We start from the raw sequence: 23,766 nt of genomic DNA, 5'->3' as shown, positions 1-23,766 counted from the left end.
GGCTGGTGTTCTGGTGCAGTCAGAACAACTTGGAGCTGAACACACTCAAGACTGTGGAGATGACAGTGGACTTCAGAAAACAGCCCTTGCCACTGCTCCCCCTCACCATCAGCAACAGCCCTGTGTCAGCCATCGAGTCCTTCAAATCGAACATCCACTGCATCCTGAAGAAGGCTCATCAGAGGATGTACTTCCTGCGACAGCTGAAGAGACACAGTCTGCCTCAGGAGCTGTTGATCCAGTTCTACACCGCTGTCATCGAGTCTGTCCTGTGCACCTCCATCACCGGGTGGTTCAGAGGAGCCACACAGCAGGACAAGAACAGACTGCAGCGCACAGTTAAGACTGCCGAAAAAAATCACTGGAGCCCCCCTGCCCTCCATTCAGGAACTGTACTCCTCCAGAGTCAGGAAGAGGGCAGGGAACATCATTAGAGACCCTTCTCACCCTGGACACAAACTGTTCTCACCCCTTCCCACTGGCACGTGCTACAGAGCCCTGTGCACAAAAACAACAAGACTGAAAAACAGTTTCTTTCCCACTGCCATCTCTCTCTTAAATAGTTGATCTGATAACCTGCTGCACTGTTGAGTGGTCACACACTCATGTTTAACTGGACACTCACTCAAGTCTGCACTACATTGTGTATCTCTCACCAATTGTGTTTTTGCACTAATGGCAATGGCAAGGCAAGGCAATTTTATTTGTATAGCCCATTTTCACAAACAGTTTGTCTCAAAGGGCTTCACATGGCATCATAACAACATCCTTTGCCCTTAGACCCTCACATCGCCTGAGGAAAAACTCCATAGAAAACCCTTTTAACAGGGAAAAATCTGAGAAACCTCAGGGTGAGCAACAGAGGAGGGATCCCTCACCTAGGACAGACAGACGTGCAGTAGATGTTGCTACAGACAACAAAACAGTTTACAATGCAAAATGTGGGAAACATGGCAATATTAACAGTTGAAGAAGGAAGCTTCTGGAAGGGGAGGCAGGGAGAGCAAGCCAGCTTGATGGGGGACTGGATGGCAGACTGGTTCATGGAAGGGGAGTGCAGGCCGGTGTAACAGTAGGGAATAAGAGGGGGGTTGGGGGGGTGATGCAGGCGGCGGTTGGAGCTCTGGTTGATCTGTGGAAACACAGAGGGACTGCGAGACACCAAGGCCAAACTGCAAAGTGCAACAAGTAATGGTAATGACAGTTCCAAAAATGTGCGGGGAGGAGAGGAGGAGAGAGGGGGAGAGGAGAGGAGAAGAGAGGAGAGGAGAGGAGAGGAGAGGAGAGGAGGGAAGGGCTCCATGTGACCTGATGTGTCCCCCAGCAGTCTAAGCCTATAGCAGCATAGCTATCAATGGTTCAGAGCTACCTGAACCAGTCCTAACTGAAGGCTCTGTCATAAAGGAAAGTCTTAAGCTTGGACTTAAACGTAGTTAAAGTGTCTGCCTCTCTGACCCATGGAGAGAGCTGGTTCCATTGTAGAGGAGCCCGGTAACTAAAGGCTCTACCTCCCAGTCTGTTTTTAGAGATACTGGGAATCACTAAAAGACCTGCATTCTGGGAGCGGAGAGCTCTGGTGGGACAGTAGGGACTAATGAGCTCTTTCAAATAGGATGGGGCTTTATCATTGAGAGCCTTATAAGTCAGTAGAAGGATTTTGAAGTCGATTCTAGATCCTACAGGAAGCCAGCGGAGAGAAGCTAAAGTGGGAGAGATGTGTTCTCTCTTCTTAACTCCCGTCAAAACCCTCGCTGCAGCGTTCTGGACTACTTGGAGACTCTTTAGAGAGTTTTTAGGACATCCTGACAAGAGAGAGTTGCAGTAGTCCAGCCGAGAAGTGATAAATGCATGCACCAGTTTCTCAGCATCACTCTGGGAAAGGATATTCCTAATCTTAGCGATACTTTGCAGATGGAAGAAGGCGGTCCTAGTCACATGCTTTATGTGGGAGCTGAAGGAAAGGTCCTGGTCAAAAATGACCCCAAGGTTCCTTGCAGTTGTACTCGGGGACAGTGTGATGCCATCTAGAGTAGTGATCCGATTCAAGAGTGTGTCCCTGAGGTGTTTCGGTCCAAACACGATGACCTCAGTTTTATCTGAATTTAGCATGAAGAATTTAGAAGACATCCAGGATTTAATGTCTTTTAGGCAGTCTTGCAGATTAGTAAACTGGCTTGTGTCGTCTGGCTCCATCAACAAGTAAAGTTGTGTGTCGTCCGCATAACAGTGGAAGCTGATCGAGTGCTTCCGTATTATGTCACCTAATGGGAGCATGTAAAGAGTGAAGAGAATCGGTCCTAAAACTGAACCCTGTGGTACACCATATGTAACTCTGCTGTACTCTGAATAGTCATTATTAACATTAACAATCTGAAACCTGTCAGATAAGTATGACTTAAACCATTTTAGGGCAGTTCCTTTAATCCCAATATCATGGTCTAGTCTCTTTAGCAGGATGCTGTGGTCGATGGTGTCAAATGCAGCACTGAGGTCCAAAAGGACAAGTACAGAGACAAGACCTCTGTCTGAAGCTATGAGAAGATCATTAGAGACTTTGACCAGTGCTGTTTCAGTGCTATGGTGTTCTCTGAATCCAGACTGGAAGGCTTCAAAGAGCTCGTTGCTGTGCAGATGTTCATGTAGCTGCTCCAGGACAACCTTCTCAAGGATCTTGGAGATGTAGGGGAGGTTGGATATAGAACTATGGTTGGCTAACACATCTGAGTCAAGAGAAGGTTTTTTAAGTAAAGGGTTGATGACCGCCACCTTAAAGGCCTGTGGCACATAACCTGTGACTAAGGAAAGATTAATTTGATTTAATATGGACGTGTTGACTAGAGGGAAGGCATCCTTAAGTAGGCTTGTTGGGATGGGATCCAGCAGACAAGTGGCTGACTTGGAGGATGTGACTGCAGAAGTTAATTCTGACAGGTCGATGGGGGAGAAGCTGTCCAAGTGAGCACCAAGTCTGGGAGGTGCTTCTATGGGGACTGTAGTCTGTACTCCATTACTGGCAATCTTTGTTCTAATATTCACAATCTTTTCAGTAAAGAAAGATAGGAAGTCGTAACTGCTGAGAGTTGGGGGGATGCATGGCTCAACAGCACTATGGTTCTTGGTGAGCCTGCCCACGGTGCTGAAGAGGAACCTAGGGTGGTTCTTATTCTTGTCTATTAGGGACGAGTAGTAAGCGCTTCTAGCATTACGGAGTTATATATTAATAAACTCTCCTTCCAGGCTTGGCGGACTTCCTCGTGCTGGCTGGAATGTGTCTTCCTTTCCAGTTGTCTGGTCTTTTGTTTTAAGGCACGCAGCTTTGGGCTGTACCAGGGAACTATTCTTTTTTGGTTGATAGCCTTCTTCTTCAGGGGAGCTACGACATCAAGTGTCCCAAGGAGTGCTGCTGCAGTGCTGTCCACAAGATAGTCCACCTGGGTGGGGTGGAATCAGCATAACTGCCCATTATATCACTACAAGATGTGGCAGCAAGCTCTGCTGGAATAAGCTCCTAAATCTAGAAACAGCAGTGTCAGATAGACATCTACTGAAGCGGGACTTTTTCCCAGGTAGGATATAATTTGTTAAAGTAAATTCAAATGTAATTAAGGAGTGATCAGACAAGACGGGGTTCTGAGGAAGAACTGTGATGAGGTCAGCTTCGATTCCATAAGTGAGCACTAAATCAAGGATGTGATTAAAAGTGTGAGTGGGTTTGTTTACCCTCTGACAGAAGCCAACAGAATCAAGAAGCGACTTAAACGCAGTGGCCAGACGATCATCATTGACATCCACATGGATGTTAAAGTCACCCACTATAATGACTTTGTCTGAGCTCAATGCCAAGTTAGACAGAAAGTCAGGGAATTCTTCTAAGAATTCAGAATAAGGTGCAGGAGGACGATACACCACAGCAAGTAAGAGTGGTTTCTCTGCTTTCCAGTCTGGGTGGGAAAAGCTGACAGTAAGGCTCTCAAATGAGTTATATGAACTGTTAGGTCGAGGGTTAAGCACCAAATTCGACTGATAGATTGCAGCTCCTCCTCCTCCTCTGCCAGTGGTGCGAGGTACATGGTAGTTAATGTAACCAGGAGGGGAAGATTCATTTAGACTAACACACTCATCTTGCTGCTCCCAGGTTTCAGTAAGTGCTAATACACCAATCTGATAATTAGTAATCAAATCGTTCACTAGGAGAGACTTGGATGGGAGAGATCGAATATTAAGCAAACCACATTTAATAGTTGTATTGGGTTGATTTGCTGGAACAGTTGTTTTAATTTTAACTAAGTTGCTATAAATTACTCCTCCAGATTTGGGTGTAGGCTTATATAGCCTTATGGCGGACACAGTTTCTATAGGCTGGGTGGGTGACAACACGAAGGAACCAGCAGAGGGCGTGCTAACCTGCAGCTCTGCCTGCTGGTCTGAAGTCTGGGTGCTTGTTTGGGATTAGTATGGCTAATAAACTGGCCTCTGTTCCTAGATAAGAGAGATGCACCATCCAAAGTAGGATGGCCGCCATCTCTCCCAATCAGACCAGGCTTTCCCCAGAGGAGCTCCAATTGTCTATATAAGCCACGTTGTTATCTAAGAACCACCTAGACATCCAGCGATGGAATGAACGCATGCGGCTAAACATGTCGTCACTCGCTAAATTGGGCAGCGGGCCAGAGAAAACTACGGAGTCCGACATTGTTTTAGCGTAGTTGCACACCGAAGCCATGTGTACTTTAGTTCATTCCAACTGGCGAAGCCGGGTGTCATTAGCGCCGATATGTATTACAATCTTACTGTATTTAACCTTATGTTTTGCCAGCAGCTTTAGATTTGCTTCAAAGTCGCCCGCTCTGGCCCCTGGGATGCACTTTATGCTCGCTGGAGTCTCTACCTTCACGTTGCGGAGAACAGAGCTGCCAATGACTAATGTCGGCTTCACAGCAGGGCTGCGAGCTACCGAGCCGACATGTAGAGTTTTACTCTCAGCGGGTGTGTCGCTGAGTGGGGAAAAGCGGTTGGAAACATGAAGGGGTTGGTTGGCAAACACGGGCTTACTGCGTCTAGGTTTCCCTTGTGATGTCACCCAGCGGGACTGGCTAGTTCCCGGCTGCTCGGGAGATGCTAGCGGTGGCTAGGCTAGGTGGCTCCGCACCTGCTAAGGTGGACTGAGAAGCTCCTGAAGGTAAAGGACTAGCGTTAGCTTCCATGGTGCGGAGCCGAGTCTCTAACTCATTAAGCCTCGCCTCCAGGACTACAAACAAACTACACTTATTACACGTACCATTAACACTAAAGGAGGCAGAGGAGTAACTAAACATCTGGCACATGGAGCAGGAGAGGGAGGGAGAGGCGGAAAGAGAGAGAGCGGCTATAGCTAGTATGCTAAAGTGAACGAGTGGACCTGTGGCAAATATAACAAATAGAACGAGGAATTTCAGAGCAAAGTCCTGCTAAAGACTTAAGTGACAGAAACCTATGTATTACACCAAAACGTCGTATACAGTGGTGCTTAAAGCGATGAAATTAGCAGTACACCTGAGGGAGGATTGAGAGAGTCGAACAACACAGCGACAGGATTACAGGCAGGGAATAAAGTAACACGCTCGCTGGTATCGGGTTTCAGGAAGCAGAACGAGCATGTACATATTATCTTCTTTGCATAGGTGTATATATTTTCTGTTATTTATGTTAGATTTGCGTGTTTCTTCTGCTCATTCCATGAGTGACACCAACTGCCGGAGTCAAATTCCTTGTATGCTGTGAACATACTTGGCCAATAAAATTGATTCTGATTCTGATTCTGATTCTGATTTGGCGGCATAAAATTTGTGCAGAACATGTGGTATTTGTGATGGCTGGGCAGGCCAGCCTGTGTGGATGTGGCGAGCACCTATCTGAAGATCAGCAGCAGATTAGTGGTAAATGGACCTTTCATCACATATGTGACCGGAGTACGGTTCACTCCTCCTCACAGTTTGCATGTTTTTGGACTGTAGGAGGAAACTGGAGTACCCTGGCAGAACCCACGCAGGCACAGGAAGAACATGCAAACTCCACATAGAGAGACCCCATGCAAGAGCTGGGGCTCGAACACGGAACCCTTTTGCTGTGAGGTGACAGTGCTAACCACTGCACCACCACGCCGCCCAACAAGTTTTTCACTGTGTAAAATTTGCTCTTAATTATCCAAATTTCACTCTTAGAGATTAAGATAAATGCCACCTGGTTAGCAGTGTTTTGAATACATTCTCCAACGCAGAGAATACATACCTGACATTCATACCTTCAATTTAAGAATTAAAAACACTTCTATCTAGAATCTCTTTGAATTTAATTTCTTTTAAATTTTTATTTGGAATTTTTCTTTAAAAGTGACAAAGTATATCCTCTGAGTCATATCTTTTAATAATCATCAAATCCTGTCTTTCTTCTCATTTGCATTTTTTTGGGGGGGTTTAGATTAGAATGTTGAAAATACACAGTAAATTCAATATGCCTGTGGTAACTGCACAATGGATCCTCATCCCTTTATGCTGTGAGTGACAGCCTTTAACATATATGCTCAGCCCAAAAAAAATTGAACAATGACTCAAATCTGACGTACAAGTGTGAACATGTGCGTGCGCGCACACACTCACACACACATCTCACTCTTCCCAATGTCCTTCCTCACTCTCTCTCTTTTTCCATCTTCTGAGCTGTAAAAACGGCTTTGTATTGTGTAAAGCCTTGTGAAAACAGGCCAGGAGAGTAAAAGTAGGTCAGCAAGGAGGGACAGGCATAGAACGGAGAAAGCAAGTGAGAGGTTATTCAGAGTGAAATGTTGATAGAAACATTGAGGGAGGGAGAGTTACATCATGTGCCTCTGCAATGTAAATTTGAGCAAAGTTCTAAGAATCAAGCTCTATCTTGTTGCTTCCTGAGACGGCAGGGTAGTGGCACACACTCTGATAGCTCGCTGATATATATTAAAATCACACACAACACATTAATTCTGCAGAGCAAATATAATGACCCACCATGAAATTTTCAATGTAATTATTAAAGTTTTAAGGATCCCAGTGAGGGTAGATTTTGCTGTGATAATTTTAGCCTGTTAAATTCCTGTATGTGGGTGGGGGATAGTTGTGTTTTTTTTTTCCTCTTTTTATTAAACTGTAAATATCCACTTAGATCAGTGTCACGTGTCCCCAGGTTATATGAGCTGACTATGACTCATTGTAGTCTGAACATTTTGGTTTGACCTCATTTCAGTGTTTTTCCCCCACACACTCCACTACCCCACCTGCCTGCAGGAGTCGAGGTGTCACCCAGGACAAGAGATGTGGGTGGGGGCTATTGGCCCTCTAGAGATCAACAGCTTGGTTGGTTATGTAACTAGGATGCTGCAGTATGTAGGTCAGCAGCACAGGGAGAAGCAGAGATGGGGTAAGGGGGAAGCTAGAGTGTGTGTGTGTGTGTGTGTGTGTGTGTGTGTGTGTGTGTGTGTGTGTGTGTGTGTGTGTGTGTGTAGGAAGCACTGCGGTTTTCTCAGGAGTGTCACCTAGTTATGTAGCTGGCTGGTGGGGCAGAAAATAAACTGGAGATTAATATTATTGGTGGAATCAGCTTGTCAGTTTGCTTGTCCATTCCTTCTCCCATGTGAGATGGAACTTTGTCATTGTACATGAAAAAAATTAGCAGTTTATAAATTGAGTGATCTCCTGATTGAGTGAATCAGTGATGCATTTTATTTTACGCACCCTGTCAATGACCTCATCTCTGTTGACAATTTATGACTTAAGTGGCTAGTGTAAGATTCCTATCAAGCTTGGCTGTTTCCCTGAAGCCTTCATTCTAAATGGCTTTTACATAAACTTTATCAGTGGCGCTCTTACCCAAGCCAACTTGTTCCCATCAGCTATTGTTCCATTAATGGCAGGGTCACATGATGATGCGAAATCCACTGTGTAATATGCATCACAGTTAAACAGTATGTGTTGCTTCATGTTTTACATTGTTCAGCAAATTTATTTAGTCAGGGATTTCTTTTGTTTGAGCTAATTAACTTCCTGGTTATCTTAAAAAAAAATCCAACATTAAAGATAAAATATCTTTTATTAAATTTGTTTTGATTTAAGGGTCACTTTTTTGAGAGTTATCAAATTACAAAGCTCATGTGGTTAACAATTCCACATACAGATTTCTATTTACATATTCTGCAGACACACAAATCATTTTTAATAGCATATTTTTTCCTGAGTCATAATTCTCAGCACTTCATGATGTACTGTACGTCAACTTCTTATGAAGTCGACTTTTATCTTGTTTTTATCCTCATATCTAAAACAATTCCTCTATTTATTCCTTTAGCCGCTAAATACTCCACCATGAGCAATTTGTTAAAAGTTATTAGTTAATATTGTCTATGGACTCAGATAGCAAGGCAGGTTTGATGTTTTTAGGAGTTAAATAGTGTTAAAATAAACCACATTTGTGGGCTGTAAATCAAAAACAATGACCTGAAGGATGCTAAATTGCTCTGGAGAACTGCAGTCCCCTACAAATTCCCTTGTGAGTTGTTTGTGCAACTCTTCTGCTTTATACATAAGCCTAGTAACACTAACATAAAATGTCAATTCAAATTATTCTTATTTTCCTATAAACTTTTATTGAACAGCAATATGTAGACTTCTTGCTTTCCCTGTTCACAACCAATCATTTTTCAATCAAGCTTTTTTCAATTTGAGTAAACAACTTAATCTTTACAATTATTGTCAGCTCAATTAAGTTTTTATGACCCTGTTTATCTTGCAGGTATTTAGCAGAAAGCTTGTTTGTACAATCTGAAGTGTACTTGCACTATAAATTGCATTCATGTATGGTAAAAATGTAGCCACAGCATGAATAATCAGACTGAGGTCAGGTTCAGTCTAGATCTTTGCCTGTAGGTCTGCTCTATCTCAGTTTGTGTTGTTCAGATACATTTTCACAAGTCTACGATGAAGCATGATATTGTTGAATGTGTGAAGCTGTTTAGTCAGCTCAAACCAGGGGATCCAGGCAGACATGAATGTTGTTGTGAATGGTGTGAGCTGTGAATCAGCTAACTGTTTCACTCATGAAAATTTAATAAAATACAAGAAAGTTCAGAACAGACACAAAAAACTCAACCTTTTATTTTTCCCTCTTTTTTCAATCATTCACAATCAAAAATTAGTGTTTTGTAACCATTTTGCATATCCAGGTGATGAATACCAATACACAATCACTTAATAGCTTTACTCTTTTTTTTCCTCCCCATTTTTTTGTAAAAGCTTTCAGTGAACATTATAGGTTATACAATAACACTGAGTACAAATATAGCAGGGGTGTAGTGTAGCATGGGTAAATACACCGTACAATCAGGAAGAGCATAGCACAAAATGAATCAACAAGATGACACAAAAATACACATAATTGACAAGATAACCCAATATAATAGAAAATAAAAATATTAATAAAATAATAACAGTAGTATACAAGAGATAGAAACAACTTTACATTTATACATAGTGGCCACAGGCAGGCACCAGGAAGTGAAACTGTCAAACTTGTAGAGACTGGATGATCCACAGCAGCTACTGTTACTAACAATGTTGTGCGGAGTTGAGTGAACTTTTTGAGATGGTTGCCTATGCAGAGAAAAGACAACATAATAAAGAGGCACCTTATGAAAGAGCAGCTTTGCTGGTTGAGGCTGGGGAGCCATTTCATTATTAGACAAACAACTTTTGTTTGGGTCATGAGGATGTACTGATTTTTCTTGAACGGCTGGCAAATGAGGCTTGCCTTGTGCTTATCAGGTTTTACTGTCAGCAACGTAGCACTGTATAACCTTGATTGATATGCAGAGAACTGGCCTCAATTGTTTACTGGAGTACAAATCAACTCAACAAGGACTTCCAGCAACTCAACAGGCCAATCCATGTATCTGAAGAAAGTCTAACTTGTGGCTTCTGCTTTTAGTTGGAATAAAATCTTTTGAGGCATTTTTTTTAAAGATTATATTGGGTGTCTCAACAAAGATAAACATTTATAAATCTAAGACTTCTGCATCCCACAGCAATATTTTTTTTATTGTTTTGCCACATTTTTCCTCTCAAAATATATACTTCATATATGCAAATTTATGTCACAGCAATATACAATCTAAGTGCTTCAGAAGAGAAGGAGGTGTGTGCAGCTGATAGGTGAGTGGAAGATGTTATAGTACAGATGTATTCTGAGGATGTATTTGTGACTGTGCCACAAAAGGGAGATATTAAGGAAGGATGTGTATTCTTTGGTCAAAAAATGTTTTTGTAATGCCACAATAAAGATGTGTATGCTGGCCAGCCACTAAGGCAGTTTATAATGATGAATAATTGAAAAAAACTTGAATTTTTCACAGGGGAAATATCCCAGACTCCAGATGTGGATATTGTTCTGTTCCCTTCCTTATTAAGAGAAGTTTGATTTTAACTGGAAATATAGGTGGGAGGTAGGAGAAAATCATGAGGAGGGGAACAGGTAACACAGTAAAACTTGATGGTAAACTCATATTTAACTATACCTCACACACATCACTGGCTTCTTCTCTTGAGAACTGATTTGAGCTGTAGTTGTAGATCCCTATCTTGTGTAGACTGTTGACAAGAGAGGTGACAAAGATGCTCAAAGCCACTTCCGTTTGTCCTTAGTTCCACCTCTTATTGCTCCCACCCCTACTACTGCTGGATCCCTTTTTTACTCCATCCTTTTTTGCTTCTATCCTCTTGTTATTCTGAAGCTCATCTTCCTCTGTGTCCTCAGTCTCATTCTCAGTCTCTTTGCCCTCGCCATTTGACTGGCCACTGTGAGAGCTGCTAGGTAGAGCCAGGTAAGGATGCTGGGGTAAGGTGGGAGATGGGGATGTTGAGTTGCTTACAGTTCCTTCCATCTGTGCTTTTGCTGCACCATTTGACAGAGCTCTGAACTTGAGGCGCAGCTTATGGGGCAGGGCAGTGGTTTTTACCTCTGCTTGGCACTCGCCATGTGAACCAACAGCTCCTAACACTTTCTGGTGGTAGCTGATGTCTGAAGAGGATGAGGAGGGGGACTCATCATCTGTGGAACCTTCCTTGTCTGAGCTACGAGGGTCACCATCACTGGATGAGGTGTCTTTAGCAGATGAGTTCTCTTGGTAGAAACCGCCAGCTCTAGGGCCTCCCTCATAGGTGAGTACTGGGGGCTCTTCGTCCAGCGTGTTGAGGTAGCCGCTGTGATGTGGGAAGGAGGACTTTCCTTCCTCAGTGCTGTGGATCAGATTAGGGGCAAAGGGGTTACGGTGACTGCTGCTGTGCTGAAGGCTGTTCTCCTGACCTGTGTAGCTACAATGCCCATGACGATTTTCACACTGCTGTTGGGCACTGGAATTGTACCTTATTTGCAGCTCCTCAGCTGAGTCATCATGACTATTGGTGTATTCATACTGCTCACAGTCCAAGGTCTTCGTTTTTTCTAGCTTTTCAGCAACCTCTGTGATGGTCGCAGAACAATCAATGAACTTAGAGGTGCGCTGTGAATGCTGTCTACTCTGCTGGGAATGTGGGTCATCTGGCCTCGAGCTCTCAATGGGGTAACACCCGCTGCTAGAGCGATATAATATGACGCTTCTTTGAGCAGAGGATGCCTGGTTAGGGGTGCTGGAGGCCTCCGTGCGGCACTGCTGCTGTTGGTGGTGCTGGTAGTCATTCTGCTGGTGAGGGGAACGGATGTCATTGTGGTTTCCATGGTAAGCTCCACTTGGTAATCCGTTGGACATCCCATTTGCAATCCCACTGGAAATCCCATTGTTTTCAAGTCTGGCCATCTCTACACATGAAGGCTCCTTCTTTATGTTGTAGCCCATTGGTTCAGGGCTGGAGGAGCCATCTGACAGGTCAGAGACAGAGCCCCTTGGAGAATACTTGTGGAGCATGGTGTGGCACTCGCCACGGCTGGACTGTTCAGTTTCAGAGGAGTCAGAATTCAGCATCACCTGAGATGCACTGGAGTAGCCGCTGCTTGAGAGGTAGGCATTACTGTTAGGGGTGCCATTGGTGCTGCTTCCATTGCTACTAGAGTTAGCAGCAGCAGCATTGCTGGAGATCTGCTGAGTTTTTTCCATGTAGGAGGCTGTACTGATGAGGCCAAAGCGCAATTTGAGCTGAAGGAGTTCTGTCTTCAGACGAACGTTCTCTTCATTCAGCGCCATGACCCGGTTCTCAAGCACCATGTCATTAAGACGTCGCTTTTCCCTTGAGCGCTTGGCTGCTTCATTGTTCTTTCTACGTTTTTCCCAGTAGGAATCATCTTTCTTTTCATCAGAGATGAACTCTCGCTTGCGACGAGATGTCACAGTAGGCTTGGAACCTTTAGCCTGGCGGCTGAGCCGCGCTCCACCTTCAGGAAGAGGAGATGGAAGGCTGCCAGTGTAATTGGAGAAAGTGTCCACCTCCATGGTACTTTTGTTGCTGGTGGATGAGAGGTGTAGACTTAGATTTTCCATTTTTCCCAGCTGAGGGCCAGAGTGCAACTCTAGCAAAGGGGGAAGGGAAAAGATGTAAAACTGTATAAATTGACTTTACTACAGAGTTTGACCTAAGTATCAGGATCAGCAAAAACTTCTGGATGTGGTATTTGTGCTCCTCTAAGGGAGAGCCTCATTGATTTCTTTTATTTTTCAAAATCAAAATGTTCAAGTGTCCAAATTTGCTAAGAATATTAAAAAGAGATGGAATTCCACAAAAACTTCAGACATTGAACAAGTCTTCTGTTCAAGAGTCTACAAAAAGAGACAGGTTTGGTTTTTGTGCAGAGAGTCTTTCAGCTGTCTTGGCAAACGGTTCAAAGCAAGTCTCTGGAGTCTCACTGGAGGTGAATTTAAGTTTATTGATGTCTTCTTCAATCTTGAACACAGCTGTGATGCCTGTCAGGCGCCTGGCCTGCTTCTTTCAGTGTTACAAAATATTTGGGTCAGTCGGACTACTTCAGGGCCCCCTGAGGATCCAACTTCAACGCTGCTGTTTGCTGACCATTAACTGGTTTATGGAGAAGGGGAGAAAGAGAGAGGGGGAGAAAGAGTTAGTTTAGCTGTAAAAGTCACAGCAATCTTCATATATTTACATTTCATTCAGGTTAAATATTTTACAAAACTCAAATGTGGAGTGATTTTGAAATCAAACTGGCATCATTAAATACTACCCTATATTTACAAGAAGAGTTACACAGTGCTTGTCTGTCAAGTCTGTCCTTTTTTTGTTTGCTGAAAGAAGGAGGAAGTGGATCAGCAGAGTTTCAGCAGCAGCACAGAGGTGAACAGACAGATTTGTGGGCTGGGACTGAACACACTGTGTGGCACTACTGCAGAGCTTTTGAGTAAGATGGGAGCGCGGTTATAGTCACATAATGAAAACTGAGGCAGGAAGACATGCCATCTCTTCAGCGACTGTAAGATAAAGAGGCATGAAGAGGACATGGAGACAACTTAGGGGAGAGCCACCAATGATTTATGGTTGATGGGTCTGATGTGTCATGTTTAATCTGTAGTTGTAGCATCTTATGAAACAAATCATGTTTTGATTTTTATTTGTATGATTTTATATATTTTTTTTAATGTGTAATGAATGATTAAAATTGAAGTGGTAAATAGTCAATCAAACAGTATATGCCTGAAACTCATTGGCTGAATCAATCTGTAGGAGTCCCCATAGTTACTGAGACATCACAACAACACAACTGGTTACCTCCTGTATGTGTATATTTGTTTGTCACAATAACACAATCATGGTTTCTCAGTTAGTCATTACACAGTAAAATTACACCACAAGCTGCTGAACATCCTTCTGCAGTATCAACATGGTAGCTCCACAGGAAAGCTTGCTCAACTAACTTTGCTCCATTAAGGCAACAATACTGAAAGCAGTGCAGATGTTGATGGCAGGGTTATGTAACAACTTGATCAGCTGCTGTTCCAGTCCAAATTTGTCTGGTTCCCTCATTGCACAGTATTACACAATTGAGGTGAAGTCATCAATAACACATTATTGCACTTAGGTCTGGAGTCCTTTGCAAAAATGAACAATTCTTCCTGTGACACACACAGAGAACATAATTATCTAGGTCACTGAGCCTGATCAAGTGTTGAATTCTATATGAACTCATTAGCGATATTTTTATTAACTGTTTTCAATGTATGCATAATTATTCCTGCATTTTTTTCCCATTACTCTAAAGACAAAACAGTCTGAAGTTACATTATTATGCATCAGTTAAGGCATCATTTAACAGATTAAAAAAATTGAGTAAACAAGCCTCTTTTTTTGCTTAAGATCTCTCAAACACAGGATTTGTTGAAAAATTCCAAATAAAGTGGATTTTCAAATAAAATCAGGAAAAATACCTCAAATATCCTCATAGGATCCATATGAGGATCTATATGATCAATTTTATGTTGATGACATTACCAATGCTTAGAAAGTTTTCATGTTAGTAGAAGTGAGTGTTATGGCAAATAAATTTGGCACAGGTAAAACAGTAATTAACATCCAAATGGCCAGATGAATAGTAAGAGATGGAGGTATCATCTACTTATGGGTAAACTTTTAATATCCTGCCATGTTGTCTTCATGTTAAGATATTTCATCTATTTAAGCAAATAATTCAAGCCACTGGTTGAAGACAAAGCAACTTCAGGCCTTCTTTATTGAGAAAGTTTTGAAAATCACACTAAGACATTTGTTAGCTCAAGTATACAATAAGCTCAGAACGGATAAAAAGAGGCGGGTTCATTTGTTAGTAGACAGATGTTTTTCTTCAGACTTATGAATGGCTTTAGTCTTTGCAGGATGCAGTTTGTACTACCAATCTGTCCAAGTTGTTCTGGGTAGTTTGATGCAGCTCAGTACATAAACAGTAGGATCCTTGCAAAAGTCCTCAGGATCAGGCCACTCGAATGACAGAAAAGAACCACTGAGATGCATGAACTTAATTCTTATGTAATTTCTACAATTTCTACTATTTCATCTAGCAGACGCTTTTGTCCAAAGTGACGTACAACACAAGCAAGAATTCAGACTTACGGAAAAACCCATAGTAAGCGCAAAAGTGCTTACTATGTCATGTCATGAGCATGAAGACATAAAAATGAAGTTTATGCATCCCAGCGGTCCATTACAATTACTCCATACAACTTTGCACATACGGACACTCTCCCATTACACAATTTACACTAGACCGGACTACCTCAGGAAATTCTATCAGTGCCTTGTATGTCAAATGTTGAATGTTCACCTCAAATGTTTTATATTTATCTGTTTTTTTGCCTTTACACTATTCCTGCCTGTTCTGCACTCTGGCTGTTTTCGCACCATGGGTCCCAGAGGACTCATCTATGCTGTATGTCATGCACATATAGTATATTTGACAATAAAGTTGACTTTGACCTTGATGATACGTTCATCTCCTCGTATCCTAAATGTCATCATCCTACCCATGGGTCAAGATGTCAATCTGACTGTTGGGAAATTATGAACTTTTTCACCTATGTCAACTCTGATTAGCCATAATTATAGCTACATTTCTCCAATTTTTTTTGAAAATCCATTGTATTTGTGATTTTTGAAGAAATCCTTAATTTATGAGGTCTTAAGCAAAAAAAAAAAAGAAATTTCTCATCATTCATCAGAAATGTTTGGAATCTCCTAAAAATTTGAGGACTGTAGGACATATATTTCAAGAGATATGGACATCTGAAAGTGGCATATCATTCAATATGAAAGAAAGTGAATCATTAAAAAATTTCCATGTGGTGAAAAATTATAAAAATGTTGGTATTTCAGCCCCCCCCCCCCCCCCCCTAAAAGAAGAAATTGGCAGATGTCAGTTTCAGAAGCAAAAGTTCATTCCCAAGAGATTCTGAGGTGGTAGAGCAACTAACCTCCCCTAATCTTGCTGAAATGACAACATACTGACCCTGCTGTTGCCATTTGGGTAAGCTGAACCACTCTATTTTCAGGTCGTTGGGTTTAATGATGATCGCTGATTTCTGATGCATGCCAAGGACGGGAGAAGTTATGTCACTGACAGGCAGCAAGCATGGTGGACAGAGAAGTTGAGTTAGTGGCGAAGAAAAATGCCACAATGTGGAAAAAAAAGCCATAACTGAAGGAGTCCAAGTTAATAATTGTTCCAAATTATTAGGGACAATAATTATTGTTGGACAGGCAGTATAAACATTGCTTTTATAAACTGTTAATGTTGCTACGTGACTGTACTTTTTAATGTTATATTTACATATTTGCTCATACATTTAGACTCTGGATTAAAATGAAGTGTAAGTGTATGTATGCGTAAGTAATACTTATTTTCACCGAGCAACATTAATGCTGCAGACTTGGCATCCCATTGAGGCTGCTAAGCCAGTTAAACCAGCTCACCAATTAATGGCAAAAGATGTAAAATACTAGCACAGATGGGTCATCAGCACAATGGCTTTTGCAATATATCTTGCAAAGGAACTGGTTTCATTTTACATGGAATAGCTGACCCCTATTAAATTAATAAATTTCAATTAAATGTTAAAAGGCTGATCTGATTGCCAATTGAAACAAGCCTAGTTGGCAGTAAAACAACAAGAAGCTATTGAATCTGACTGAGGTCCTCGGTCATTTTTGCTCTTTATATTGGAGCACAGACACAATATTATGGAGACCAGGCATGGCACAAATGGAAAAAGAACCAAACAAAGTGGCTTAGCCATTAGACCACTGCCATTTTTAAACTGTCCTGACAAAAAGGCAAAAAAAAAAAAATGTATGTGCAAATGCTAAAGGATTAAGAACAATAGTTCTCTCGTTAAACAGTATTGACCCACTTTCTGTGCTGATGTTTTTTTTACCATATAACAAGTAATACATCTACCAAGAGTCTTCTTGATTATAGCATTAATCTGCTTCTTCACCCTGTGTCACCCTGAATTAAAAAACAAAACAAAACTGTGACTCTCAAACAACATGTTATAGGCTTAGTTCTACTCAGACTTGTTTTCTGTCACTCAGGGGCTTTGGGTAGGTATGCTGCAAAACTGGTAAAACTGAATTGTTCTTGTCTCTTCTTTGTCCCTACCTTAAAAAGCTATAACACTTAATGGAGAAGGACTTGAACACAACCATAAACAGATGTGGAAAAATGTAGGCAGATCCGCATCACACCCTGCAAACCTTGAACTATTTTCATAAAGACTTGGGGGTGGGAGTAGGGGGCCACAAAACAAAGGGGGGAGGGAAGGAAGCACTCATACGTCTGTGCTGTCCCACTGACCTAGAAACAACGCTCAGCAGTAAACACTCCCCGTCTTTGACGGTGCGCCATAAAATAGGTCAGTGGGACTGCAAGGGAGGGAGGGCTGGAGGGAAAGAGAGTATTAGAGTGCACTCTATAAATAGAGAAAGAGAAAGAGGTTTGGGGTAGGGCGTTAGGGGAGGGATGGGGTGACAGGAGGAATTCAGTCCAGTTGGTGGAAATTTCTCCTTCTGCAGGAGGAATAAAAGACAAACTTTGATAGGTCATGAGCCTAACAATCTGACTATGAAAACCCCTGTGAATTTCATACAACCTTCGCTCCTCTACATTCTGGAGACGCCCACAATGCCAGTGCAGCATATATAACAATACGCATCAGTGGCAAGATGAAATATTATGCATATAGGAAGATGGCGTTGACGTCAGCACACACACCCATCTCTGCAGCCAAATTCACACATAACAGCCTTTCTTTCTGGACTGCATGGGGAGGGGCGGCTGTTGTTGCTCGTAATGTACGTGCTCTGAATATTTCTAGTTGCGGTGCAAAGCTTGTGTAACACAAGAATATTGCATAGCAGCAGATGCTACAGGTCAATAGCAGAGAATACTCAGCAACTTACCCCTGGGTCTAAATTTTGCTCTGTTAAAAGCAACAGAATAACTGAACACTGGAAGAAATGGCACATTTTCTTTTGGTCTTATTGAAAGTGAATGATTTGCTGCAGTTGCTGTGTGTCTGCTGTTTATGTTTTGGACTGGAAGCAGTTCTCATGCACTTTCTGCTAGGAGAAGACTGCTCTGACACCCTCTGATACCAGAGTGAGTAAAACATAAGGTATCCTCTTTCCCTCCTCCAGCCTTTAAGTGATCTAAATCCACACATGTGGAGGGGCCCAGCTGGGGCATCCATTTTGCCTGAAGCTTTGTGTCAAGAGAACAAAACTATGAGACGGGGATCCAGACATTCCAGGTCAGTTAGAAAGCACGATGACTATCCACCAAACAACACACTTAGTACTTGCTTTGAAAAAATGTATGAAAACACCCCTGCCTGTACTAATGATTAGTGATGCAACACTACAAGGTTCAAATTCAAGTGTCTGTTTCAGGGAAGGTTAACAATATTTATATCTGATTTTGACATTAAGAAAAAAACTAATATCCTGTTTAAAGCCTTTAAAATCACTTGTATTTGAAATTCATTGTATGATAACACGTGACCTGAATCTCATTTCCAGCTAAATGCAACTGCCTGCAAAATATTGTATATGTCTGGCTAACACAGGAGCCAGAGTTAAAAATTTTAGGTTTGAGCTATGTAAGATAAGTGGTGTGCAGGTATGCAAAAGAAACATTGGATGTTGATTAACAATCAAAAAAGTAAGAAAAATAGGACCTGTATCTACATGGAACTCACATCTTGTATTTCTCAGAGTAACAAGCAGAGTGGTCAAAGCAGTTTGTGGCTTGCCCTGTATATGTCATGTGTCTCCTCAACCAGCTACAGCTTTGACCTATATTCAGACAGCTGGCTGAGATGCAGCAATGCAGATGGCTCTGAAACCAGACCAGCTGGCAGCAGCGGAACTAAGGTCTCAGTGGAACCCTGCCTACCTAACCACGCAGGGTTTCCATGCTTTGCATCACGTTTTTAATGTTCACTTCAGAAGAAAGTTACATCGAGGCTCGGCCTGGGAAAATTTAACTGAACAAATTTAGAAATACCTAATAGACAATGTGCTACATCATCATGAAACACAACTTCATTATGGTCATGCAGACTTTCTTTTAAAAATAAGTTTTTACTTTTTTAATATGTTCATGACTGAAAAGAAGAGACTCTGAGCAGAAATCAATTACCTGGGGTCTTTGTCCCAGGAGAGAGCTGCTGTTTATTACCTCTCCCTGCTGTGTGCTAGTTATGTCATAGCCTCCAAGGCCCTTTAAGCACAGCGCTGGGCTTTATGTTAAAAAAAAGACAATTTAGGAGTAATAAGGTGGTGATTAACTGAGAATGAAAATTTGATATTTTGTGATTGATTTGGTTTTGAACTTATACAGCAATTAAAAGATGTAACCTATAAAAAGAATGAACAGAGCAACTCTCTAAAATGATCAATGATTCATTTAAGGCGTTGTTATTGCTATTTGCTGGGAATGTTCTATTACTACTACTAATAATAATAATTATAAAAGTTTAAAAAATTAGCATCACCATACTGCAGGCAGCAGCCAAAGAGAGAACTTGATGGTATTTCAGGGCTAATGTGACCTCCATATAAACAAGCTAGATAAAGTAGCTGCATGCCACGTGCAGGAGCTAACAGAGTCTGCATTATTAGCCAGACACAACTCTCTCCCCGGAAAACACTATCATGAGGGAAATCACCTCGCCTTGACATTGAGGAGATTATATGGGACATGGCTTACCACGTCGCTGTATTTTCGTGTCAGCGAACACAAAGAAGCACATAGTAATACATTAATCACGTCGTGAGCAGTGTATTTGCGTGTCTTAAAAAAACAGTAACGTCTCAAAGTCACGGGCGGACGCCGGTGAACTGACTCACCATGTGAACAATACCCGACTAGAAAGCATCATGTTCCCTTCGCGGTAGAAATAGCTTACACCCCTCACACATAAAAAACACATCAATAGCCATCAAAAATTCGACGTCAAATGCGAACAGTTTTGCTGCGTACAGTCAAAAACATACCTTGATGTCCAGAAGGAGAATACACGCTTTACACTTCCCCGACACAAAAGCTGTCTGGTTCCCGTTTCCCTCTTCCCTTCAGTAAAAACCTCCAAAAACACGAAAAAAGTTCTTGTCCTTTTCCTGTCGGTGCTGGTGGAGTCAGGGGGTCTGCTGGATACTGTTTCTGTCCTTTGGCTCGGGCTGACTGTCGGGTTCTGATGGACACTTTGCTCCAGTTTCTCCGGCTCCCTTTCTGGAAATATGTGTTAGTAGGTCAGCGGTTGCATAACAGCTCTTAGGCTGCCTAGTCACGTTTTTGTCCTCTATCTCTCCGCGAGTGTGTGCGTGTGCGTGTGTGCGCGCATGTTATGCTTTTTCCTCTCGTCTCCCGATTTCCATGTCCATCTCCTTTGTTATCTCCTTTCCTGCAATGCAATGAATGCCATGTTTTATTAGACGGTCATAATCGGGCATAAATGTGCACACATTCGCTATGTAAGTGAGTAGCCTTCTAAAAATTCTTCATGATCCATGTTTGAAGGTACACGTTCACACACTGTTATATATTATCACATATATTCCCACATTTATCAATATTACTATGGATGGTGGTCAATGTCAATTTGTTTTTGTATATTTAATAAAAAATATTTCTTGAAAAATAGGGTGGGTGTTTTTTCACATTTGGTTATGCAACATAATACATATTACATCAGGATGCAAGCACCTTTGCATAAGCCATTCATTAGGGTTGTCAGGCTCACCCAGAAAGCAACCTCAGATTTAGAAGTTTTGCCAGTTGATTCAAAGTACCCTACTGAGATTTGGGGAAATGGAGAACACTTGAGGCGCATTTCCACTGGCTCACTTTGGCTCACGTCGGGTGGGGTCGGGTCAGTTTGGCCCCATTTCCACTGGCCGAGCTGCAAGCAGATGTCAGATATCTGCATATCCCACAGAGTGTCAGCTGAACAGATTCCTGAAGAGGTATCTATGGCATTAAGAGATTAATCCAGTGAGAGTCCAATGATAGGCATGCTGTTTTCCAGTGAGGCCTATGTGGCACCAACTATGACCACGAGCTCTCCACACATTGAATCAAGGAGCAAAATGTATTTCCTACCTGTTAAAGAATAGTGCAATATGCTCAGCTGATCATCCAAAGAGATGGTCTACATCAGGAGGAGTAGTTTTAATAGAATAATTTTAATAGAATAAGGATAAACTTTTGGGCCACCCTTCATGGATAGATAGATTGCAGGTATGATCTGTTGTGTTGGCTGTTGAATACTAAATTACTTATGTAATGTAATTTTGTACACTTTTTTATGAAACAACTCGAAGGTGTAAAGTATCGTCAATTTAATCATCCAATTATTTGAGATTTACATCCATCCATTTATATAGCAGTGTATATTAGAGTACCTAAAGGGAATTTGAAGTACAAGTTACAAGAGAATTTTCAGCATGCAAATCAAATCAGATAGATGGATTAAATGACATTATTGAAGCAAAATTAAGGCTTGGTTATTACTAATTTCAGGTGAAATGAAAACACTTCTGCATGAGCACCTTCAGCAATAAAGTGTATGCCACCTAGTAATCATATATGTAAAGCTATTGACATCACGGTTTTCGGTAGGGCAGATTCAAATTTTTTAGCAACTGTCCCATGGAGACTTGCAGGGAGGTATGTGTAATGATCAGGATCCCTGTGCCTGCATGGTTCTCTCTGGGCACTCCGCCTTCCACCCACAGTCCTAAAGACATGCAAATAGGGATTAGGTTAATTGAATACTCTAAATTGGCTGTGAGTGTGAATGATTGTCTGTCTATATATGTTGCCCCTGTGATGGACTGGCGACTCATCCAGGATGTACCCTGCCTCTCGTCCGAAGGCTGCTGGGATAGGATCTCCCCCCTGCAACCCTTAACAGGATTAGCAGTCAAAAATGGATGGATATACTATATATTTATTTGATCATATTTTTTAGTTTCCATTTATCTTTAGAGGAAAAAAGTGGTGTATTTTCTGCTGAAGAGATATTCTGTTTTCCAGCAAGGCCAGTTGTCCTCACCAGCAACTGCATCAGCATATTTCATCGGTCAGAATCTGCATCTGCTTTGGATCAAACATACATTTTCTACCGATTTTCACGACCATTCACCACACACGCACACACACACACACGCACACACACACACACACACACACACACACACACACACACACACACACACACACACACACACACAGCACCATCATCATTACACCATATTTGAGAACAGTGGCCTTGAACTTTTCCAGCTCCTCCCCCACCGGTCCTCTGCTATAAGCTATACGCACCAACCCCCAACACTCTTCTCCATTTATCCAGTTGCTGCTGCATGCAGGCATTCCCTTGGCAACAATGGTGTGGTAGTTCCTGCCTAGCAACCAGGAGGCTTTTACCTATAGTTTATAGGAACGGGGATAGCAGGCTGGGCTGTATGAAGCGTGATCAAAGACACAATACCTCATGTGTATTCTAGAGAGCAAGAGAGAGAGGGAGAGAGAGCATGAAGGTATTTCAGTTGTTCAAGGCTAATTTTACTCCTCAATTGGTGTTATATATTTAAACAGAATGGTGCATGTGCAATGTAAAGCTCCTGCCTCATGCTTACATGCTGCATTTTATAAGTAGAAACAGTTCAGTCCAGGGTGTAAGTGCTGTGAAACAAAATTACTTCTTTATTGTCAGTTGGCAGCATGTGGTGCTATTGTATGCACAATAGATCAAACTCTGGAGTAACAGTTTTGAATGCATGAACGAGTGAGTCCATGTTAGAGACACATAGCACCACCCCTGGGGGGACTTTCACCAGTAGGACCTAGCGTGTGGGAGGATCACGTTATTCCTACCAATTCTTTTCCCCTCCCATCGGGTGCCCCAATTGACCAGAGGAGGTGCTATAGTGACCAGGATTGTTGCACTTTTTGTGAAGGGTTGCTGAATAGGAAACCCCTGGGGACACAGTGACAACATGCAAACTCCACACAGAAAGGCCCTTTTGCCAACCCCACCCAAGGAGTTGGCCCGGTGACATGGAGGAGAGGACACACCACACAGTGCCTACTGCATCCTCTGTGGGAATCGAACAGGACCCTCTTACTGTAAGGCGACAGCGCTACCACTGCACGCCATGCTGCTCCACCTGGTGTTCTTGATTAAAATTGTTAAGATTCAGTACAGAGGATATGAAAATTCTCTGCACGCATAACTGTATTCTGGCTCCTCTGACTGTCTGTGTCTCAGCAGCTCCTCAGATCTCTGTGTGCAGATTTGCACTCTCCCCAGACGTTAATGTATTTACTGCATCCCTCTTTTCCACGCTGCTCAATCAGTCACCACAGAGGCTGCTTCACTGCTAAAAATAGCTGTTCTGCTGATGACGCAAAATATGTCTCATGCAGAGTCCTGAGCCCCTCCTTGCATCTGTACACTATCACTCTTTTCAACCTAGGAGAGGGATGATTTAAGCACATACCACTGTAAAGCCAAGGAGAACATTATTAATACTGGTTACATTAGTCATGTTCACACCCTTGCACACCTTACAGCTTTGATTAAAAACTGTCCTTTACCTTGTACATTGTTGATATGCAATACATATCCCTCCAAAAAGAAAAACAATATGTTGGCCCTGCGATGGACTGGCGACCTGTCCAGGGTGTACCCCGCCTCTCGCCCGAAAGCTGCTTGGA

The 23,766-nt window shown here is 42.2% G+C and overlaps 1 protein-coding gene across 1 annotated transcript; it reads right to left on the bottom strand.

Annotated features, from left to right (window-relative positions):
- Window positions 1-9,130: 9,130 nt before the first annotated feature.
- On the bottom strand, window positions 9,131-20,370 carry nfil3-5 (nuclear factor, interleukin 3 regulated, member 5). Its single transcript, XM_086210715.1, has 2 exons — window positions 20,040-20,370; window positions 9,131-13,058 (listed from the first exon to the last, which is right to left on the bottom strand). The coding sequence occupies exon 2, from the start codon at window positions 12,524-12,526 to the stop codon at window positions 10,694-10,696; it is 1,833 nt and encodes a 610-aa protein (XP_086066841.1). The 5' UTR covers window positions 12,527-13,058; window positions 20,040-20,370; the 3' UTR covers window positions 9,131-10,693.
- Window positions 20,371-23,766: the final 3,396 nt, after the last annotated feature.

Source organism: Aulostomus chinensis, chromosome 8 (genome assembly GCF_037954235.1).
Source record: "Aulostomus chinensis isolate RoL2024-O1b breed Wild chromosome 8, RoL_Achi_v1.0, whole genome shotgun sequence".
In the NCBI taxonomy this organism is placed as follows: Eukaryota; Metazoa; Chordata; class Actinopteri; order Syngnathiformes; family Aulostomidae; genus Aulostomus; species Aulostomus chinensis.
Note: the sequence above shows the minus strand (reverse complement) of the source record. Positions and strands in the feature narration are given on the sequence as shown.

Bases quoted from the DNA above. Each gene is read 5' to 3' on its own strand.
- nfil3-5 (XM_086210715.1), bottom strand. From the start codon at position 12,526: ATGGAAAATCTAAGTCTACACCTCTCATCCACCAGCAACAAAAGTACC.